We start from the raw sequence: 16,083 nt of genomic DNA, 5'->3' as shown, positions 1-16,083 counted from the left end.
GTAAGAAAGGTAGGAAGTGCCATTTGCTCACTTAAACCCTCCTGTTCTTTGGTTTTGCCTCAGGCTTGCTCTTTTCTAACATGCTGGTGTCTCATGACTTACCTACTTCAAAAAGTGAGTTCAATGCAAATTGTGTTTTCAGTGATTAATGAGATTTATAGAAAGCCTTGTTTAAGCAGGCTTGATTCGTTTTACTCAAGTCAGGCAGGAACAGACCTCCTGAAGCCTGAATTATCCCAGCTTTGGAGCCAGCATTGTTTTAAGTATATTGATTTAAAAACACATCTTAGGCACAAACACTGCAAGTTAGATCAGGCCTGAGCTATACTAATTTAAACTCATTGCCCATTGGTTAGGGGGACTCTGAATGCAGTGTGTCTACACACACACACACAGAGGCAAGATATGGGAAGAAAGTATAAATTGCTCCACTTCATCTCCCTTAAGCCTCCTCTTGCTGCCTCTGGGCCTACATGAGCAGCAAGTAGGTTAAAATATTAACGCCTACTATTTTTTGTCACACAAATTTGTGTATTGCCCAATCCATCCTAACCCCACAGAAGTAAAGTGACTCAGGCCTCTTCCAGTTTGAACCAGCCTGCTGATGCTGAGTGGGACGCCTGCCAGGTACCACAAACTGGGATGAGCTGATTGCTCTTACTCTGAAAGCCATTAGCCTGGGAGCTAGCAGGAGCTGCCTCACAGTGCCCACGCCTGGGAGCTCCCCATTAAGGGAGTGCTTCTTCCTCTATGGGCGTGATGACATCAGTCTTTTCCCAGCTCTGTCTGGGTTCATGCAAGGGACAACAGCTTCAATTTCAGCTCTACAGGAGAAAATCGATTTTCACTCCTTCCTTTTTCCCAGTAAAGTGCCAGGGCAGGCAGTAAAGCACATATGAAATCAGAGGGACATGAGAATCCCTTAGATCCTGCTCCTTCTCCTCCTACAGTAACTTTGCTCCACTTAATTGTGCACAGTGATAAACAGAAAATAGTCTTACAAAGGTGTCAAGTCTTGTGAATCCCTGAAACAGGCATCTCTGGCTTCCTGCTTCATACAAGAAAATATATAAAATCATTGAATGTGTTAGTTTGGAAGGGACCTCTGGACATTGCCCAGCCCTCACTCAAATAAAAGGTGATTTCAAACTTAGATCCAACTTTGATATGGTACCAGGTTCCTCAGAGCCTTGTTCAGCCAAATAATTTTCAATATCTGAAAGGATAGATATTCGCAATCTCTTTGTGCTACCTGTTCCAAAGTTTCCTCATCTTCCTTCTGCATTTTTTTCCCCTAATATCTAACTGGAATTTCCTTAGATGCAACTTACATTCATTGCCCCTCATCCTTTGGCTGTGCACCTCTGAGAAGAATCTGGCTTCTTTACAAACGCTCAGTAAGTAGTTGTAGGCAGAAATTTAGATGTCCTTTTAGTTTTCTTCAGTTTATTCAAACCAACATAGGCTGACTGATCTAACATGCCCTGGGTCTTTCTTCTGGACCTTCTTGAAGATAGGTGTGACATTTGTCTTCTTTCAGGAATTCAGAATCTCCCCAGTTATCAAAACCTTTCAAAGAATGACTTTGCAGTGCTATTGGCCACGTACCTCAGCATACTTATATCCATCTTGTCAGGTCTCATGGACTTTGTCTATTGAATAATCCCTGATAAATAGGCAGGAGTCCATAGAAACCCTGTAAATTTTCACACCTAAGGCTCTCAGCATGGGACTAGGGCTCTATGTACATGTGTCTTTGTGGTAAAGAACCTGTCTAATTCCAACACAGCCTTCAAAGATGTGCACTGAATAACCAAAGAATCAGCAGGAGTTTGTGCCTGGGCTAAGCAAAACTGAGATCAGACGCATCAACCTGTGATTGGAGTTGGTAGACTCAGCTTGCTGTGCTAGAATCTTTATGCTGCAACAGAGATCCTTCAGTATCATGGTTCAGCTATCCAATCAGACATTACAAAAACGTTACTCACTATGAGAGTGGTTGAACACTGAGACAAATTGTGCAGAAAAGCTTTGGGACTTTTATCCTTCAAGAAGTCCCTAAGCAATCTAATCTAATTTTGAAGCTAGCCCTGCTTTAAGCAGATACTGGACTAAATGACCCCCATTCATCTCTTCCAACCTTATTTTTTTCTATGAAAAGTTAATTCTCCTGATTGATCAGTGTGTTACCCTCTACATTCACATATCAGACATGAATTCTTCAGTCACAGATTGCTTTCTTAGTACTGAAGAGCAGAAGTTGTTCTGCAAGTTTAGTTAGAGTTGCAGAAAAAAATGAAGAAATCTCTAATGTGTTAATTAATTGTATCTGATCATGTCATTCAAAAGCCTTTCACACATATGGGCAGGGCAGAGAGAATAATGCACAGAAGCATAAAGCCTACTGTCTCCTGGCATCTTTAGCAGTCTTTTAAAATTAGACCTGATAAAAGTATAACATTGATAGCTTCTCAAAGAGCCACCAACCTGAGTGCTTCAGATATATCCACATACACTTTGAGATGCTGTAAATAGACAGGCTTTCTAAAATCCTGAACACCTACACTGTGCAAACGAGACTTCTTCAAGGCACTTCAAGATGGGAAACCCCAAATCACTAGCCACACTAAAAACACTCAGCCTGTTGTATTTCTGTAGTCCCTTCACAACTGAAGCAGTCTATAGGCAATGCACAGGGTCATCACTTTTGCAGAACCTCTCTGGGTCTTTTCCCAGTCATTACAGCGATGATTCCCCTTTGTTGTTGGATGTGTGACTGATGATGAGCCTCAGAATATCTCTTGACCCACCAATCACCTTTTCTCATTATCCAAGCAGATAACCTTTCCATAACCTTTCCAGCACACTTCAGGAAGCAGCGTCTCAGCCTGGAGGAACACTGCTCCCACACCTCAGCTGAAGTTGGGAGCAGGCTGACTCCAGCGCCGCAAATCTGGGCGGCTTCAAACATCTGGGCAAGTTAGAAATCAATCATGTGCAAACGTGGCCTATTTTGCAGACACATTTCCATGTGCTGTGTGAAGCAGGCGAAGCTAGTTTTTGGCTCGGCATTGACTAATTTCAGCAGATTAAAATGGTACAGTATCTTACTTTGTTGTTTCAGCTGGTGTGGAAAATGCATCAGTAATTAACACAGGAAACTAAGGAGGGGGGGAAGCACAATAGGAAGGGAGCGCTGGATGATACCCTGCTGCAGAACAAAGCAGGCTATGTCCTGCCAGGCAGCTCCCCAGCAGCACGCTTTCCCTGTGGGGATTTACCCGACCTGAAGATAGATGTGGAGATGTTCTCAGTCCTGGAGGGATTCACCATTACCAGGCCCTCTCAGACCTGCTGTGCCCTGCAGCAGAAGAGGCTCCTGCATTTTCCCTTGATGCCACTACATTAACTGTTCAAGAGCCAGCTCCTAGCCTTGTGTCTGAATCACACACTGACTGCTAAACAAGATAGGTCAGCACAGTATGGACTCCTGGGTTTAAATGGGACTTAGTGTCTTGGTCTTAGAGATGCAGTGTTCTAAAGATCTGGCCTATAACTTCTGTCATTTTGGGGAAATTTGGTTCCCATTCCTCTCCTGCTTTTCTTGTTTGCTGTTTTTCTTGTTCACTGGATGTGATTGCAAACTCCTCCTTTGCAGTAAAGAACAGCATACATCACCTCTGTGTTAAGCTGCCTCTGATCTTTAAGTCCAGGCTAAGGAGGCAAAATGAACAGAAGAACAGGGCTGTGCTCTGACCTGGTTTAACTTGTTGGTATAGACCAGCACCCCCGGGGTCTCCACTGCTGCGGTGGGGACAGGGGTGCTTTCCTGCGAAGCGCTGGCAGCTGCCCGGTGGCCTGTGCCGCTGTGGGGGCTCAGTCTGCCCGCTGGCACAGCCGGTGTGCTGGCTGGCACGCTGCGCGGGCAGCACGGGGCAAGGCTGCACGCCAGCCCTGCGACGGATTTTTAGGGCGCTGCACTGTACAGTCCAAGCACTTTACAGTGGAAGGATTAAAACCAGGCTCCTGGAGATGTCCTAGATTAGGCATCTACTTTAAGATGAGCTCTGCATTTTCAGACAGCTCTTCACCATACCACCACCTCTTCTGGGTCACCAGTGTCCCTAAATCTCTTAGTGGAGAAAGCGAGTTTCTTCCCTGAGCATCAATGCTTTGTGTTTTATTACTGTTCTCATTGACTTGCTCCATACCACTTCTAGGTTTATTTTCTTACTGTCTTGCAAAGGCCCTTTGGGGGGAAGGCTAACACTAGCCCGCAGCCATGGAGGTGAAGACCTTGAGCTGCAAACACTTCAGCAGCTTTTTGCTTCAGCTTTGTTGTGTTTGACTTTTGATTATGTATTTGGAGTGGATCTGGACAAGCTCCACTCTGCTTTCCAGTAACAGGCGGAACTGCTGCAGGGACTTAATGTGAACCAGGATTTGGAAAATCCCTATGCTTCCTCTGCATCCATAAATTTAGATATATTTTCTTGGCTGCCCTTTGCTGGAGCTGTTAAACTGGTGTTTGCTGTTCCCTGGGCCCTCATCTTGTCATGATTTTATTGAGGCGAAGTGTAAGCAGGCGGTGCAAGGGTAAAAAGTAGAAGATCAGGCTGAATTTGGCCATCTCTTCCACCAGTGTGCTGTGGAGAAAGGGGAATCACCCACACGGGTGTTGTATGGAGAAGCGGGCAGTGGTGTGGCTGCACGCTCCCATCGCCGCTGCTACCAGAAGGATTTGGCATGGTGGTGACGCTCTGCTCCGCTCAGCTGGTGCCCCGGCCAGGTGACAGAGCAGTGCCAGCCCTCAGCATGGGGGGGACTCCTGCCCCCAAGCATCCACAGGGTCCCCCACTTCCCCCCACATCCCCTGCTTCGCCACTGGGTGCTGTCAGACGTGGTACAGCCTCGGCATTGGCGCTGGGCAGCACTGGTGCCAGCGCTGCCGTAATTCCACGTGCAGAGCCGCTCGCCCCGCTGTCCACACTCCCCACCTGAAGGAAGGATAAGGACCCCGGGCATGGGCGCCCCTGGGCTGCAGCCTTTTCCATCTGTGCCATGTCTTGAAGCTGTGGAGCAGCTCCTTTCCCTCGGGTTTTGCTCCCGTGTAGCTCCACTGACATCTACTGGGGCTTGTTCTTCCTTACACTAGTGCAAGTGGAACATCAACCTCAGAGGAGTTTTCCTTAATGTTTTACAATATTCTGAATGTGCCTTAGTGTCAGACATTGATTCCTACATCACGGCCATTTTCCTGAGAGTACCTTAGTTTTAAATTACTCTTTTCTTCGCTGGTCCTGTTGCTCTGGACTCCCCAGAGAGGCTCCTGAGGTCTGCTTGCTGTTTTGTGATAGCGTGTTGAGTGTTCACTTTGAGTCTTGGACAGACAAGATGATTTGCCAGCATTTTCCTTTCTTCTCTCTGTGCCCCTCCATATCTCACCTCAGATACAGACCAGCCAAGCTGGCTCTTGCTAATTACTTAAGGAAGTAGTTATCTGCAATAGGAGCATTCAGTCTCTGGAACACACACCAGTGTGTTGAAGGGTACTTGTTTTTTTCTTGCCACAATTCATAGTGAGGAGTTCCCCCCTCCATCTCATTTTGTGGTCTTTTTGGAATTGAAGCACAATGATTAGCCAATTCCTTACACAAACCAGCTGTGAACTCTCCTCCATAGAGATGTTCTGTTGTTCCATGCTCAGAAATTGTAATCATCAAAGAAAAATACTAAACTGAGGCCAGGGTACAGTAACTTTGTTACTTGAGTAATGGGGGTGAGATGCAGTCTGGGAGATGTGGAGGGATTAGAAACACATTGGAGAGAGAGGAGGAGAATTAGGAATGGCAGAGCTGAACAGAGTCCTGCTGTTAGTCAGAGCTGCAGTGCAAGTGCAGGGGAACGAGTAGCGGCACACCCAGTCCCACAGGTCTCCGCTCTGCAAAATGCACGCTGCTCTGCAGACTGGATCTGTGCAACCTTTCTTTCCATATGCCCTCCTTCTCAAATTCCTGCTAGTAACATCTTTAAAAAGACCATGCGTCCCTCTGCTGAATGCCCCACAAGCATTTTTCATTTAAATGGGTTTGCAGATACCAGTGTTTGTGCCATCAGACTTCTTGATGATCATAGGGTATAAAGCAGTTTTGCCTGGGTCAGGACCAAGAGAACAAAAGAAACTTCTTTCTTTCAGATACTTTCCAGACATCTATTGTTGCTAATGCTGTGACCTGACACTTACGCTGTCTCACTGTAATTGTTCCACTTCTGGATTTTTTCCTCTGATCAGTTTCCCACTCTCACCCAGGTGGGGATTTGGGGATTACTGTGCAAAGTGAGCCTGGGAGGTAGCATGTGAACATGTGTGAGCATATGCATAGGTGTTCATATTCTACTGGATGTTTCTAGCTTGATGTTACTGACAACTGTGGAACCCTGGTCTCTCCCCACTTCCTTGCAGTTCAGATTGCCAGGGTGGGATCCCTTCCTCCCTAGTTTAGAAGTGTCTGCATGTACTCCAGTTATCTTGTCTCTCTTTAAAAACTGTGGTAGAGTGACACTTTTGGGTGCATGTCATTTGACCCAGTTCAGGTGTCTGCTTTAGCATAACCAGAATCATACATGTTTATTTGGAGGAGTCCCATCCTTAGCATCTGGCATGGCAGCAAGCCAAGCAGTCTTGCCTATCATAGACTTACCAAAACACAGAGAATGAGCACGGGCTAGCTATGTGACACCCATAAAAAGCAAAATCTAAAAACTAGACAATTATCTGTTGTTCCCTTAAATTCTTTGGATGTTCATTATCTTCCTCTGTAATTTTTCTAGTCCAATGGCATGGCATTTTGCCAGGTAAATACATTACTCTAAATACTGTTGAAAAAGGCAGACATTTAGTGCAGGAGAAGCAAGAGGAAATCCTTCATATACATCCTTCAGTTGTCTGAGTTGACATGTTAATAATGAAGCAGCAGAGCACTCGGTGCCTGGTTCCCTCCCCATCAACTCCCTTTTAAACTGATTGAACTCAGATAGTCTGGATCTATAAATAAAATGATACAAGCAGTTTTCTGAGCTAATGAAGGGAATTCATCCTTGGTGCTGAAGCGAGTGTCTCAAGTGATTCATTGCAAGAAAGAAGCTTATGAAGCCACCAACTATTAATCTAGTCCATTTTGTGTTTAAGACTTCTGCTTGCAATGCCCTCATGAGTAAGAAATGATGCTGCTGCCATTCTGTACCAGAGTCCCTGTGCATGGATGCCACAGTGCTAATGTTTGCAGCAGGAATGTGGCCACCGCCACCTCTGCGAAAACAGAATCACTCTTGTGGCATTAATTAATAATTTTTGGAGAACTAAACTCAGATGAGTTATAAATCCAAGATGTTGGTCTGCTAATAGTACTGCTAAACACTTCTGATCTGGCCAATAAAGATTTTCTTTGTCAGAGTAGCTTATATAGGTTCCCTAAGCAAAATAAGCCATGTCAATAAGTTACTTCTCTGCCAGAATAACTGTGCTCCCACTAGGTTTTCTACTTGCATGGAAAGAATGAGAGTAAATCATTCCCCAATGCCATGATATACCGGTAGATTTCTAGTTTAGCTGTGGCTTTTGCACTAAAGAAAAGGAGCAGGTAAAGCTGAATTTATTTTCTCAGTCCTTGACAGATGAGGCAGCACCATCTGCTGGTTTCACGCTCGAGGCTGTGCTTTGCTCATGGGCTGCTCTGCTTCCCAGCCGGGCTTCTGACCGATGCCTGGCGGCACCCCAGGCCCTCAGGACCCTGCAGGGCATCTCACTGAAGCACCGGCTGATTGAAACCCCAATGCACTGTCTGATTAAATAGGCAGAAAAATAGGAAATGCTGGAAATAGGGTGAAAGTGGGTTTATAAGCCTAAAAGGCTTTGTCGTCCATCCCACCCATGACCACCCCCACAAGGCTTGTTACTTGTGGCCTCCCTGATTTCTCACAAAGCTTCTGGAGATGAGAACAGAGAGACCAGCATTAGAGCTGAGGACAGTATCAGAGCTGGGGCACATCCCAACTGGTATCCTTTCAAATGCTGAGGAATAAAACTAACGGACCTGATGATCCTTATGGGTCCCTTCCAACTTGAGGTATTCTGTGGTAAAACTGCCTTCTTCATTCCTAGCTCACCTGTAACACTCGTATCCAGCTTTCCCAGTTGACCTGGGGTACCCCCAGTGCCTGAATCCTCATTAATCTGTGCCACACTTGATGTCTTCCCACCATGTTCCTTCACCTGGGGTAGAACATTAGGTGAATAATAGATGTGATCAGTGTGAGGTGAAGGTGACATCTGCCTCCTTTGATGGACAGAAAGCTGTGCACAGCGCAGTGGCTGTAGCAAAAAGACTCTGCTCTCCATAGGCTGGGTTCTTTCTCACTAATCTGGGACCAACTTATGTTCTCAGTGACTCCATAACGCTTGGCAGTGAGGCATGATGGCTCCGAGTCAGGGTATCAGAGTATCAGGGAAGTGAAAAAAGAGATAGTGGTGCTGGGCTGTGAAGGTAAATGAGAAGAGGATGGTAATTCCATGATCACAGAGGATTTTGTGACAAGGGTGCCCAAGTTCAGACCACCACTTTGCTACAGATGTCTTATGTGACCTTAGACAAGTCACATGCATGTTAAACCCTGGGGAGTTAGGTACTAACTTCTGGCATTCTAGGGTTCGGTGTCCCTTTGACTCTATATAGAAGGAAATTGGTGTTCTCCTGCTTTGCAGGGGTCTTCTGAGGATTAATATTTCAGAACAGGGAAGGCACTCTGATCCCTTAATGGCAGAATCTAAGAGAATAGTATCTACCACAAGGGTTCTAACAGCTTATCAGTAGGGTAGACAGTCCTTTTGCCAGGATGTCCATCTCATGGTGTTTCTCTCTTTTCAGGCACTGCGTCTGTTGCAGTCGCTGGCATCTTTGCAGCCTTAAGGATCACAAAGAACAGGCTCTCTGACCATAAATTTGTTTTCCAGGGAGCTGGAGAGGTAGGAATGTTCTTGAGTTTGTTCCTAAATATGATCTAAATTCAAATTTAGAGAGAGAAAAGTCAACCATGAAACTTCCTGCAAAGCTTGGCTTCATGAAAACAAAGCACAGAAGCTGGTTGCTTGCCACTGGGCAAGAGCGGGCCCCACAGGTGGATCTTGCTGCTGCATAAAAGTTGCCAACAATCTTTCAGTGACCTTTTGGCCCGTGAGTCCTGGGCAGACTTCCTGGATGCTATGAGGCTGCTCGAGTGTCAGTGGGGCTTTAAGTACCTTGAGGGAAGTCCCTTATGAGGCAGGGTGCTGCAGGAACATTAAGGAGACTGGTTTGAGTCCTCAGGGTTGGTATTTAGGGTAGACCAGAGCCTCTTTAGCAATATAGTCAAAACGACTCAGACTCAAAGAACTGTAAGAACATAACCTTACTTTTTGAAACCAGTCATATTGCCCCCATGGCAAAAGTCAGCTAGTCGGTATGGCGCCTTGTTCAAAGAGAGAGGGGAAAGAGAAAGTCTCTAATGCTTGGACTGTGGACTAAAGGCATTGGTCCAGGTCAAGGTCTGTTACTCACTGTTTGTCTATGCCTCTATGAAACAGATTGTTCTCTTTCTCCACCCCTCCTGGCAGACATGTCTGTGCTGGTCGCTGTCTCTGTGGCACAGAGACCCTCCTGCCTTGTTAGTCCCTGTCTGGGCAGGAGGGCCAGGCACAGCTGTAGGACCACTAACACACACAGCATGTCCAGGGCTGCTTCCTTAGGCAGGAATGGGAGAAGAGGACTTTCCTCCTGGCAGTACTTCAGAAGCAGCAATCCCACTTTGCTTTGAGTTCCTCTGTACTGGCATCGTCACCAACGTTTGTTCGGTGTCTGCACCTTTTCCTCCCCTGCAGCAGCTGGTTTAAATGATGGATCAGCCTCTGCCTGTCAAGGTACCACCTCCACTGCTCCAGGCTCACAGGCAGCCTGCCCTGTTGGATGATGTTGGTGTTTTTATTTTATGGCAGCACCTACAATGTTAAAATCATCCCCATACCATGGCAGTGTGCGACCATGGAGCAGAAAGCCTCTCTGCTTTGTTCAGTGCTGGGGGCTGAACCAACACGTCTCATTTAAAATCTTTCCCCCCCAAAAGATGATGATACCCCAGTGAAGTGTTTATATACTGTGTTCCAGGCTGCAATGGGCATAGCTCATCTCATCCTCATGGCCATGGAAAAGGAAGGAATTTCACGAGAGGATGCCATCAAAAAAATTTGGATGGTGGACTCCAAGGGACTGATTGTGAAGGTAAATTTGTCTCCAGAGCGGAGCTCCACTCCCATGCTGCCTCCTTCAAGCTAAAGAGAGGCCAGAGCAGGCAGATACCTTGGACCCCTGCTCAGCCCTGGAGTAAGGACTGCAGTTTTATTGGTGTCAGCAGAGCAGTTCCTGATTTCAGAGGACTAAGTCTCAGTGACAAGTGTACCAGCAGCACTGACTGCCGTAAAGGCAGCACCTTGGCTGGGCCTCTAAAGTGGTAGGATACACTGCTGGCCGTGGTCTCACATGGTTCTGGAAGTCTTGTATGTCATATGGGGTATTACAACAGCGACACTGTGCCCTGTTTGGTGGTCCAGCCTGGCCCAGCCCCACTCTGCACTCCGTGTCCTCAGGACCTCTGCCCTTGTCCCTCTTCAAACTTGAGGAGACCTGTGCTACATGTCCAACTTCTCTGCCCTGGATGCCAGATCCTTCCTCCACACAATCAATGTATTTTGGAGGGTGAGAGGAGCAGAGACCGGCCCCATGTGGCATTACACTGACAGCTCAATGCCTGCCCAGCTGATGCTGCTGTCCTGCTCTGTGGAATCTGGTTTAGGTAGAGGGCCAAGAGATTAAATGAACAGATGAGTTAATACATTATGTCTCCACCTTTTGCCAACAGACCAAAGTTTGACTCCTCCTTTTTCCTCACAGGGCAGGAGCCATCTGAACCATGAGAAAGAAGTGTTTGCCCAGGACCACCCCAGTATAAACACGCTGGAAGAGGTTGTGCAGAAAGTGAAGCCTACAGCAATTATAGGTGGAGTTCCCTTAGCACGATCTTTTCACATTAATTCAGTTCGTAGGAGAGCTTCTGTCTTTCTTCCAGGGCCTCCTTTTTCCTCCCAGTTAAAACATAATAAGCTTTTTTCACCCCCATTTTGTCAGTTGAGTTATCCACATCCTTCCCCCTTTGACTGTGGGGCACGGGCATCCTCTCTTCGGGAGCTGTAGGAGCCCTCCCAGACAGGGCTGTAGAGGGAGACACGGGGGGAAGCAGTATCTGGAGCTCTTGGCAGTAAACATGGCCCTGGCAGGCTGGGCAGGATGAAGATGACAACAACTCTGTGGGAAGCAAAGTGCTGAGCCTTTGAGAGGCAAAGTGCTGCAGTCAGACTGGCCTAAACACCAGAGGAGCAGAGGACTTTATTTTGAGACAAGCTTTTAATCTTACTGTAATATGAGAAAGAAACATTCCCACCTGCATCTGCAGAGGTGGAGCCTGTTCCCTCCCACAGTTCATTTACCAACTTGCATTCAAGAGGGATCAGCCCAATGCACTGAAGTCAGACAGTCGGAAAGCACTGTCTCACTCTGCTGTTGTTTTAGGTGTCGCAGCCATTGCAGGAGCTTTCACTGAGAAGATTTTGAAGGACATGGCAGCCTTCAATGAGAGGCCCATCGTGTTTGCCCTGAGCAACCCCACAAGTAAAGCGGAGTGCACAGCGGAGCAGTGCTACCGCCTCACAGAGGTACTGGAGCTCAGCAGAGGGAAGCTGGGTGCTCCGGGTACACTGTGGCCATGCCTGTACCAAGGAAACCAGTGGTGCCTAGTGGGTGGACAAGCAACAAGTGGGAAGAAGTTGAAATAAGAGGTTCAAGCTGGTCATGAAGAAAAACTTCCACACTGTGCAGAGTCAGGAGGTGGAACAGGGGCCCACATTGCTTGTGCGGTCTCTGTCCTTGCAAGTTTTCAAGACCAGGCTGGATAAAGCCCTGAGCAACCTGGTCTGTTTTCATACCTGACCGTGCTGTGAGCAGGAGTTGGGGTTCCTACCAGCCAGAATTACTTTGTGTCCCTCTAAAGAAAGCGCTTGCCTCCTTCACCTGTAGCTGTCTGAGAGGTCTCATCCTCCCAGGTTACTATCTCCTGTGGTTTGTCAACCTAGTTTATGTAATGGTTTCATCAACCAACTTGGACCCAATGTCACTGAAGAATTACTGTCATGTGGATTGACTTGGCATGAGAGAGGAGGTCTTGTCTTACTCTCCCCTTTGACCTTTATCCCACATGAGTCTTTCTTCCCACTCCATAGATGGTTGATGGAGGAAGAGAGACTCCTTCTCAGCAAGTTCAGAACACTTGCAGTTGGGCAGTGCAAACACCCACCCAGTGCTCAGTGGTCCTGTCCATGGCCCTCTTTGTAGATCCGGGGACCAGGCTCTCCAGAATTGTTACCTGGAGATGGCTCTCATGGAGATGCCTCTCAATGACTAGCTAGAGTCACTTGGTCACCAGAGTCCCCTGGGCACAGATTGTGGCGAGTAGAAGAAATGTAAGACTTCTCTTCTGAATTTGGATGCCTCTTTCTCTCTCTTTGATCAGGGCCGGGGAATATTTGCAAGTGGAAGTCCATTCTCAAAGGTAACCCTGCCCAACGGACAGACCTTCTTCCCTGGCCAAGGAAACAACGCCTACGTCTTCCCAGGAGTGGCACTGGGAGTCATTGCCTGCGGAGTCCGGCACATCTCTGATGATATCTTCCTTCTCACAGCAGAGGTTTCCAACTGGCATTTAACTGATATTTTTTAAAAGATGATAAGAGGCACATGCACCTACTTCAGATGTTTTCAGGAACCTGGCTTGGGGCAATGCGTTGAGTGGAAATGGCACAGCCTCAGCAAAAAGCTGCAGCCTTTCCCAGTCTCAGGGAAAGCTCATGCTTCCATTGCACCTACAGAGGTGCAGGAGCCGTGACAGGATTCTCCTCATTCTCCACAACTGCTGCCCTGGCACAGCCACTTCCATTCTGGCTCCAGTTTTAAGCCTGTAATTAAATGTATACATACATGTATTTTGGATAGTTCAGCTGTTCCCATTGAGAACTAGTCCCAGCTCCACCACAGCTGAGGTTTCAGGCACATATCGTGTAGTGCTAGTGAATGTGATGCGTGCTCGAGACCATCTCTATAAACAACCTTTCTCTTCTTTCTAGTCTATCGCTGCTGAGGTGACAGAGCAGAATCTTGCGGAAGGAAGACTCTATCCCCGTTTAGACAGCATCAGAGAGGTGTCTCTCAAAATCGCTGTGAAAGTGAGCATTTCCACTTTCATTTCTACTTTCTGTGGTATGGAGGGCAGGAATTGCCCTGGCATCATTTTTCCTTTGTGTTTTTTTTTAATTCAACTTATTCTACAGCCTAAAGCAATGATTCTCAGGAATCTTTCCAATCAGAATTGCTGTTTTTATTTCTCCTATCATTAAAGCCCAAATGTAAAAAATGCCTTCTGATTTTGGATGCCACACAGCTCACAAAGTTCTGCTTTATTGCTTGGAGCTGTGAGTGCTCAGCACCTGAAAAAATGGGGTTTAGAGTCAAATTCAAACATGAAACAAGTTGCCAAAAGATTTTAGGTTCCAAACCGATATTTTGGAACCTCTCCTCCTGTATTTGATAGGGGACTAAATATCTAAATACTATGCCAGGCATGGACTTGTTGTCTTACTCGTGGGATTGGTGCCCTGTGTACATCAAATTTGTAATTTCCGTTTAGGGGACACCCACTGAGAATCACATTGGCCTGGTAGGAGTAACTGATGGATGCACAGTGTAGCTGAGGAGCTTAAGGGTGTGAGTGGAGGTGGCTAAAGGGCTGCTCTCCTCCTTTAATTGCACACTCCAACCATTTTGGCAGAGCAGGGGTGTGCATTTCTAAGCAGCCAGTAATTGCAGGCAGCTTGTATTCCCTCACCCAAGGGATGAAGTGCAGCTGACTCAGGGAATTGCACAAAGAAAAAAAAGCAAAAAAGGGGAGAAATTTTGAGGGGAGAAAAGAGGGAAAATACAGCCAGGGCCAAACTACAGTTGGTTTCAACTTGATAATGTGCCAATGTTTCATCAGCTCATTTTGCTTATCTTTTTGCAGATTGTTGACTGGGCCTACAAGCATGGTCTTGCTTCTTGGCACCCCGAGCCAGCAGACAAGGAAGCCTTTGTGAAACAGCTCATTTACAGTCCCGATTATGATTCCTTTGTTATTGATGATTACAGGTGGCCCCCTGCAGCCATGCAAACACAAGATGTATAAGTTTGTGAGAACTGTTTTCTCATTTTTACCATCAGTTCCCATGGTTCATATCACTGCTGATATAAATGCACCTCTGGGCTTGCAGAATGATAAAAGTAAATGTTTCCAAGTAGTTTTTTACTTGCCGCTGCTTTTTCTCTGTGGGAGCATATCAGTAGGGAATAAGACAGAGTCCAAGCTGGGCAGTGCTCCAAGGAGAGAGACAGACTATGGCTGCAGCCCATCCCAGACAATCAGCACTGCATATTACTGCCTGCTTAACATACTGCCTGGCTCTCAGCTCGGGAGAAGCCACCTGGGCCATCTCAGAAGCAGAGGCCCATTCCAAGTGGGAGTGACTGTGGGAAGCTCAGAGCCCCACTTCCATGGTGGCAGCTGTATGCGTGATCATCCCTCACACACGGCAGCCACACTTTGCCCTTGGCTCTCTAGATGTGATGGGAAGTTTGTGCATTGCCCTGGGATTGCTGCACACTTGGGCAGCGCTACCCCTTCCTGCTTTGGAAGGCCCCAGTGTGTCCCAGGAGTTTCATCCAACCCAAGTTGGTGCATGGGCCACACAGCCTGGCACTGTCCTGTGCCCCACCGCCTTGGAAACAAACCCCAAAGCCTCCCTCAGCCCCATGGGAACAAGAGACACCCGCCCCTCTGCAGTCTAGGCTGCTCGCCAAGGGCACAGGAGCCAAGGGACACACAGGGGAGAGCTGTGTGAACCCCTGTTCACCCTGAACCCACACACAGCCACCCCACTGCATTGTCTGCTGAGCACTGCTAAGGAAGCACTGCCACCAGCCAAAGGCCCTCCTGGGGGTCTCTCCGTGTCACAGAGTCCCAGGGAGGCCTTCCCCAGCCCTGCAAAATCGTCATTCCGCACCAAATACTATTCCAGTGGGAAGATGGTGTTCCTGACCGTAACTGGGAAAAAACAGAGGGGCTTGCTTGTCACTGCTCACACACAGCAAGGCCAAGGGTGGTTACCACAGTCTGTCTTTAGTATCTTCAAGTGGCTTTTAGCACCAGAAAAAGCATCTCGACCCTTTGCTGATGAGCTACAGTCTCCAGTGTTCATGTGCTCGTAATGCCAGCACCTTCCACATGCCTCGCATAGGTAGGTCTTCTCACCTAAGCTAAGGAAAGAAAGAGAAAGCTGTCACGGTTCAGGTTCAGGGAGAGACACAGAAATACTTGCATTTCCTGAGCAAGAGACATTGAAACTGATATTTCATTGCCTTTTCCACAGCTTCTGGAAAAAAATGCTTTTGAGAAGGAAGGTAGCAGGGTGGCAATTACGTTTTCTGTTTCAGAAAGGTGCCTACACAGCCTCTCTTAGTTTCTTTCATCTTCTCCTTCCTGTGCGCCCCCCCATTGCTCAGTTAAAGGCTTGATCTTTCTGAGTGTTCAGCTTCTGGGCCTGACTTCTAAAATATTAGTCAAGAATTTTTTTAAAAAAAAAAAGAAGGGAGAATGCCTTTTCGGTGGAGTCACAAAGAGAAGAAATTTTGAAATTTCCCTGAACAGCGTGGAAGCATCAGGGAGTGCTCATCCGGTCTCATGACAGTCACCTGACAGTCTTCCTCTTCAAACACTGCCAGCAGGAAAGGCTTCAGGCCTCCACCAGTGAAGCCAAAACCACTTTTTGACAGGCAGCTTGAAAGTCTTAATTCTTCATTATTCCAGAAATGAGACTTCCAGAAGCATGGTTTATTCTTCAGAACACTGGTTCTGGTC

The 16,083-nt window shown here is 47.1% G+C and overlaps 1 protein-coding gene across 5 annotated transcripts in view; it reads left to right on the top strand.

The window, feature by feature from the left end:
* ME3 (malic enzyme 3) overlaps nucleotides 1-14,467 on the top strand; it is a 128,713-nt gene extending 114,246 nt beyond the window's left edge. For all 5 annotated transcript variants that reach the window (XM_032991102.2, XM_032991103.2, XM_032991100.2 and 2 more), the window contains 7 exons: nucleotides 8,925-9,022; nucleotides 10,197-10,310; nucleotides 10,980-11,085; nucleotides 11,655-11,797; nucleotides 12,652-12,825; nucleotides 13,262-13,360; nucleotides 14,194-14,467. In XM_032991102.2, the coding sequence (XP_032846993.1) occupies nucleotides 8,925-9,022; nucleotides 10,197-10,310; nucleotides 10,980-11,085; nucleotides 11,655-11,797; nucleotides 12,652-12,825; nucleotides 13,262-13,360; nucleotides 14,194-14,355 (896 nt within the window). In that variant the 3' untranslated portion in view covers nucleotides 14,356-14,467. The remainder of the gene's footprint in view (nucleotides 1-8,924; nucleotides 9,023-10,196; nucleotides 10,311-10,979; nucleotides 11,086-11,654; nucleotides 11,798-12,651; nucleotides 12,826-13,261; nucleotides 13,361-14,193) is intronic.
* The last annotated feature ends 1,616 nt before the right edge of the window (nucleotides 14,468-16,083 follow it).

The sequence above is a fragment of the Tyto alba genome, unplaced genomic scaffold (assembly GCF_018691265.1).
Source record: "Tyto alba isolate M040663 unplaced genomic scaffold, T.alba_DEE_v4.0 Super-Scaffold_2, whole genome shotgun sequence".
In the NCBI taxonomy this organism is placed as follows: Eukaryota; Metazoa; Chordata; class Aves; order Strigiformes; family Tytonidae; genus Tyto; species Tyto alba.
This window is presented reverse-complemented; position numbering and strand designations above follow the sequence as displayed.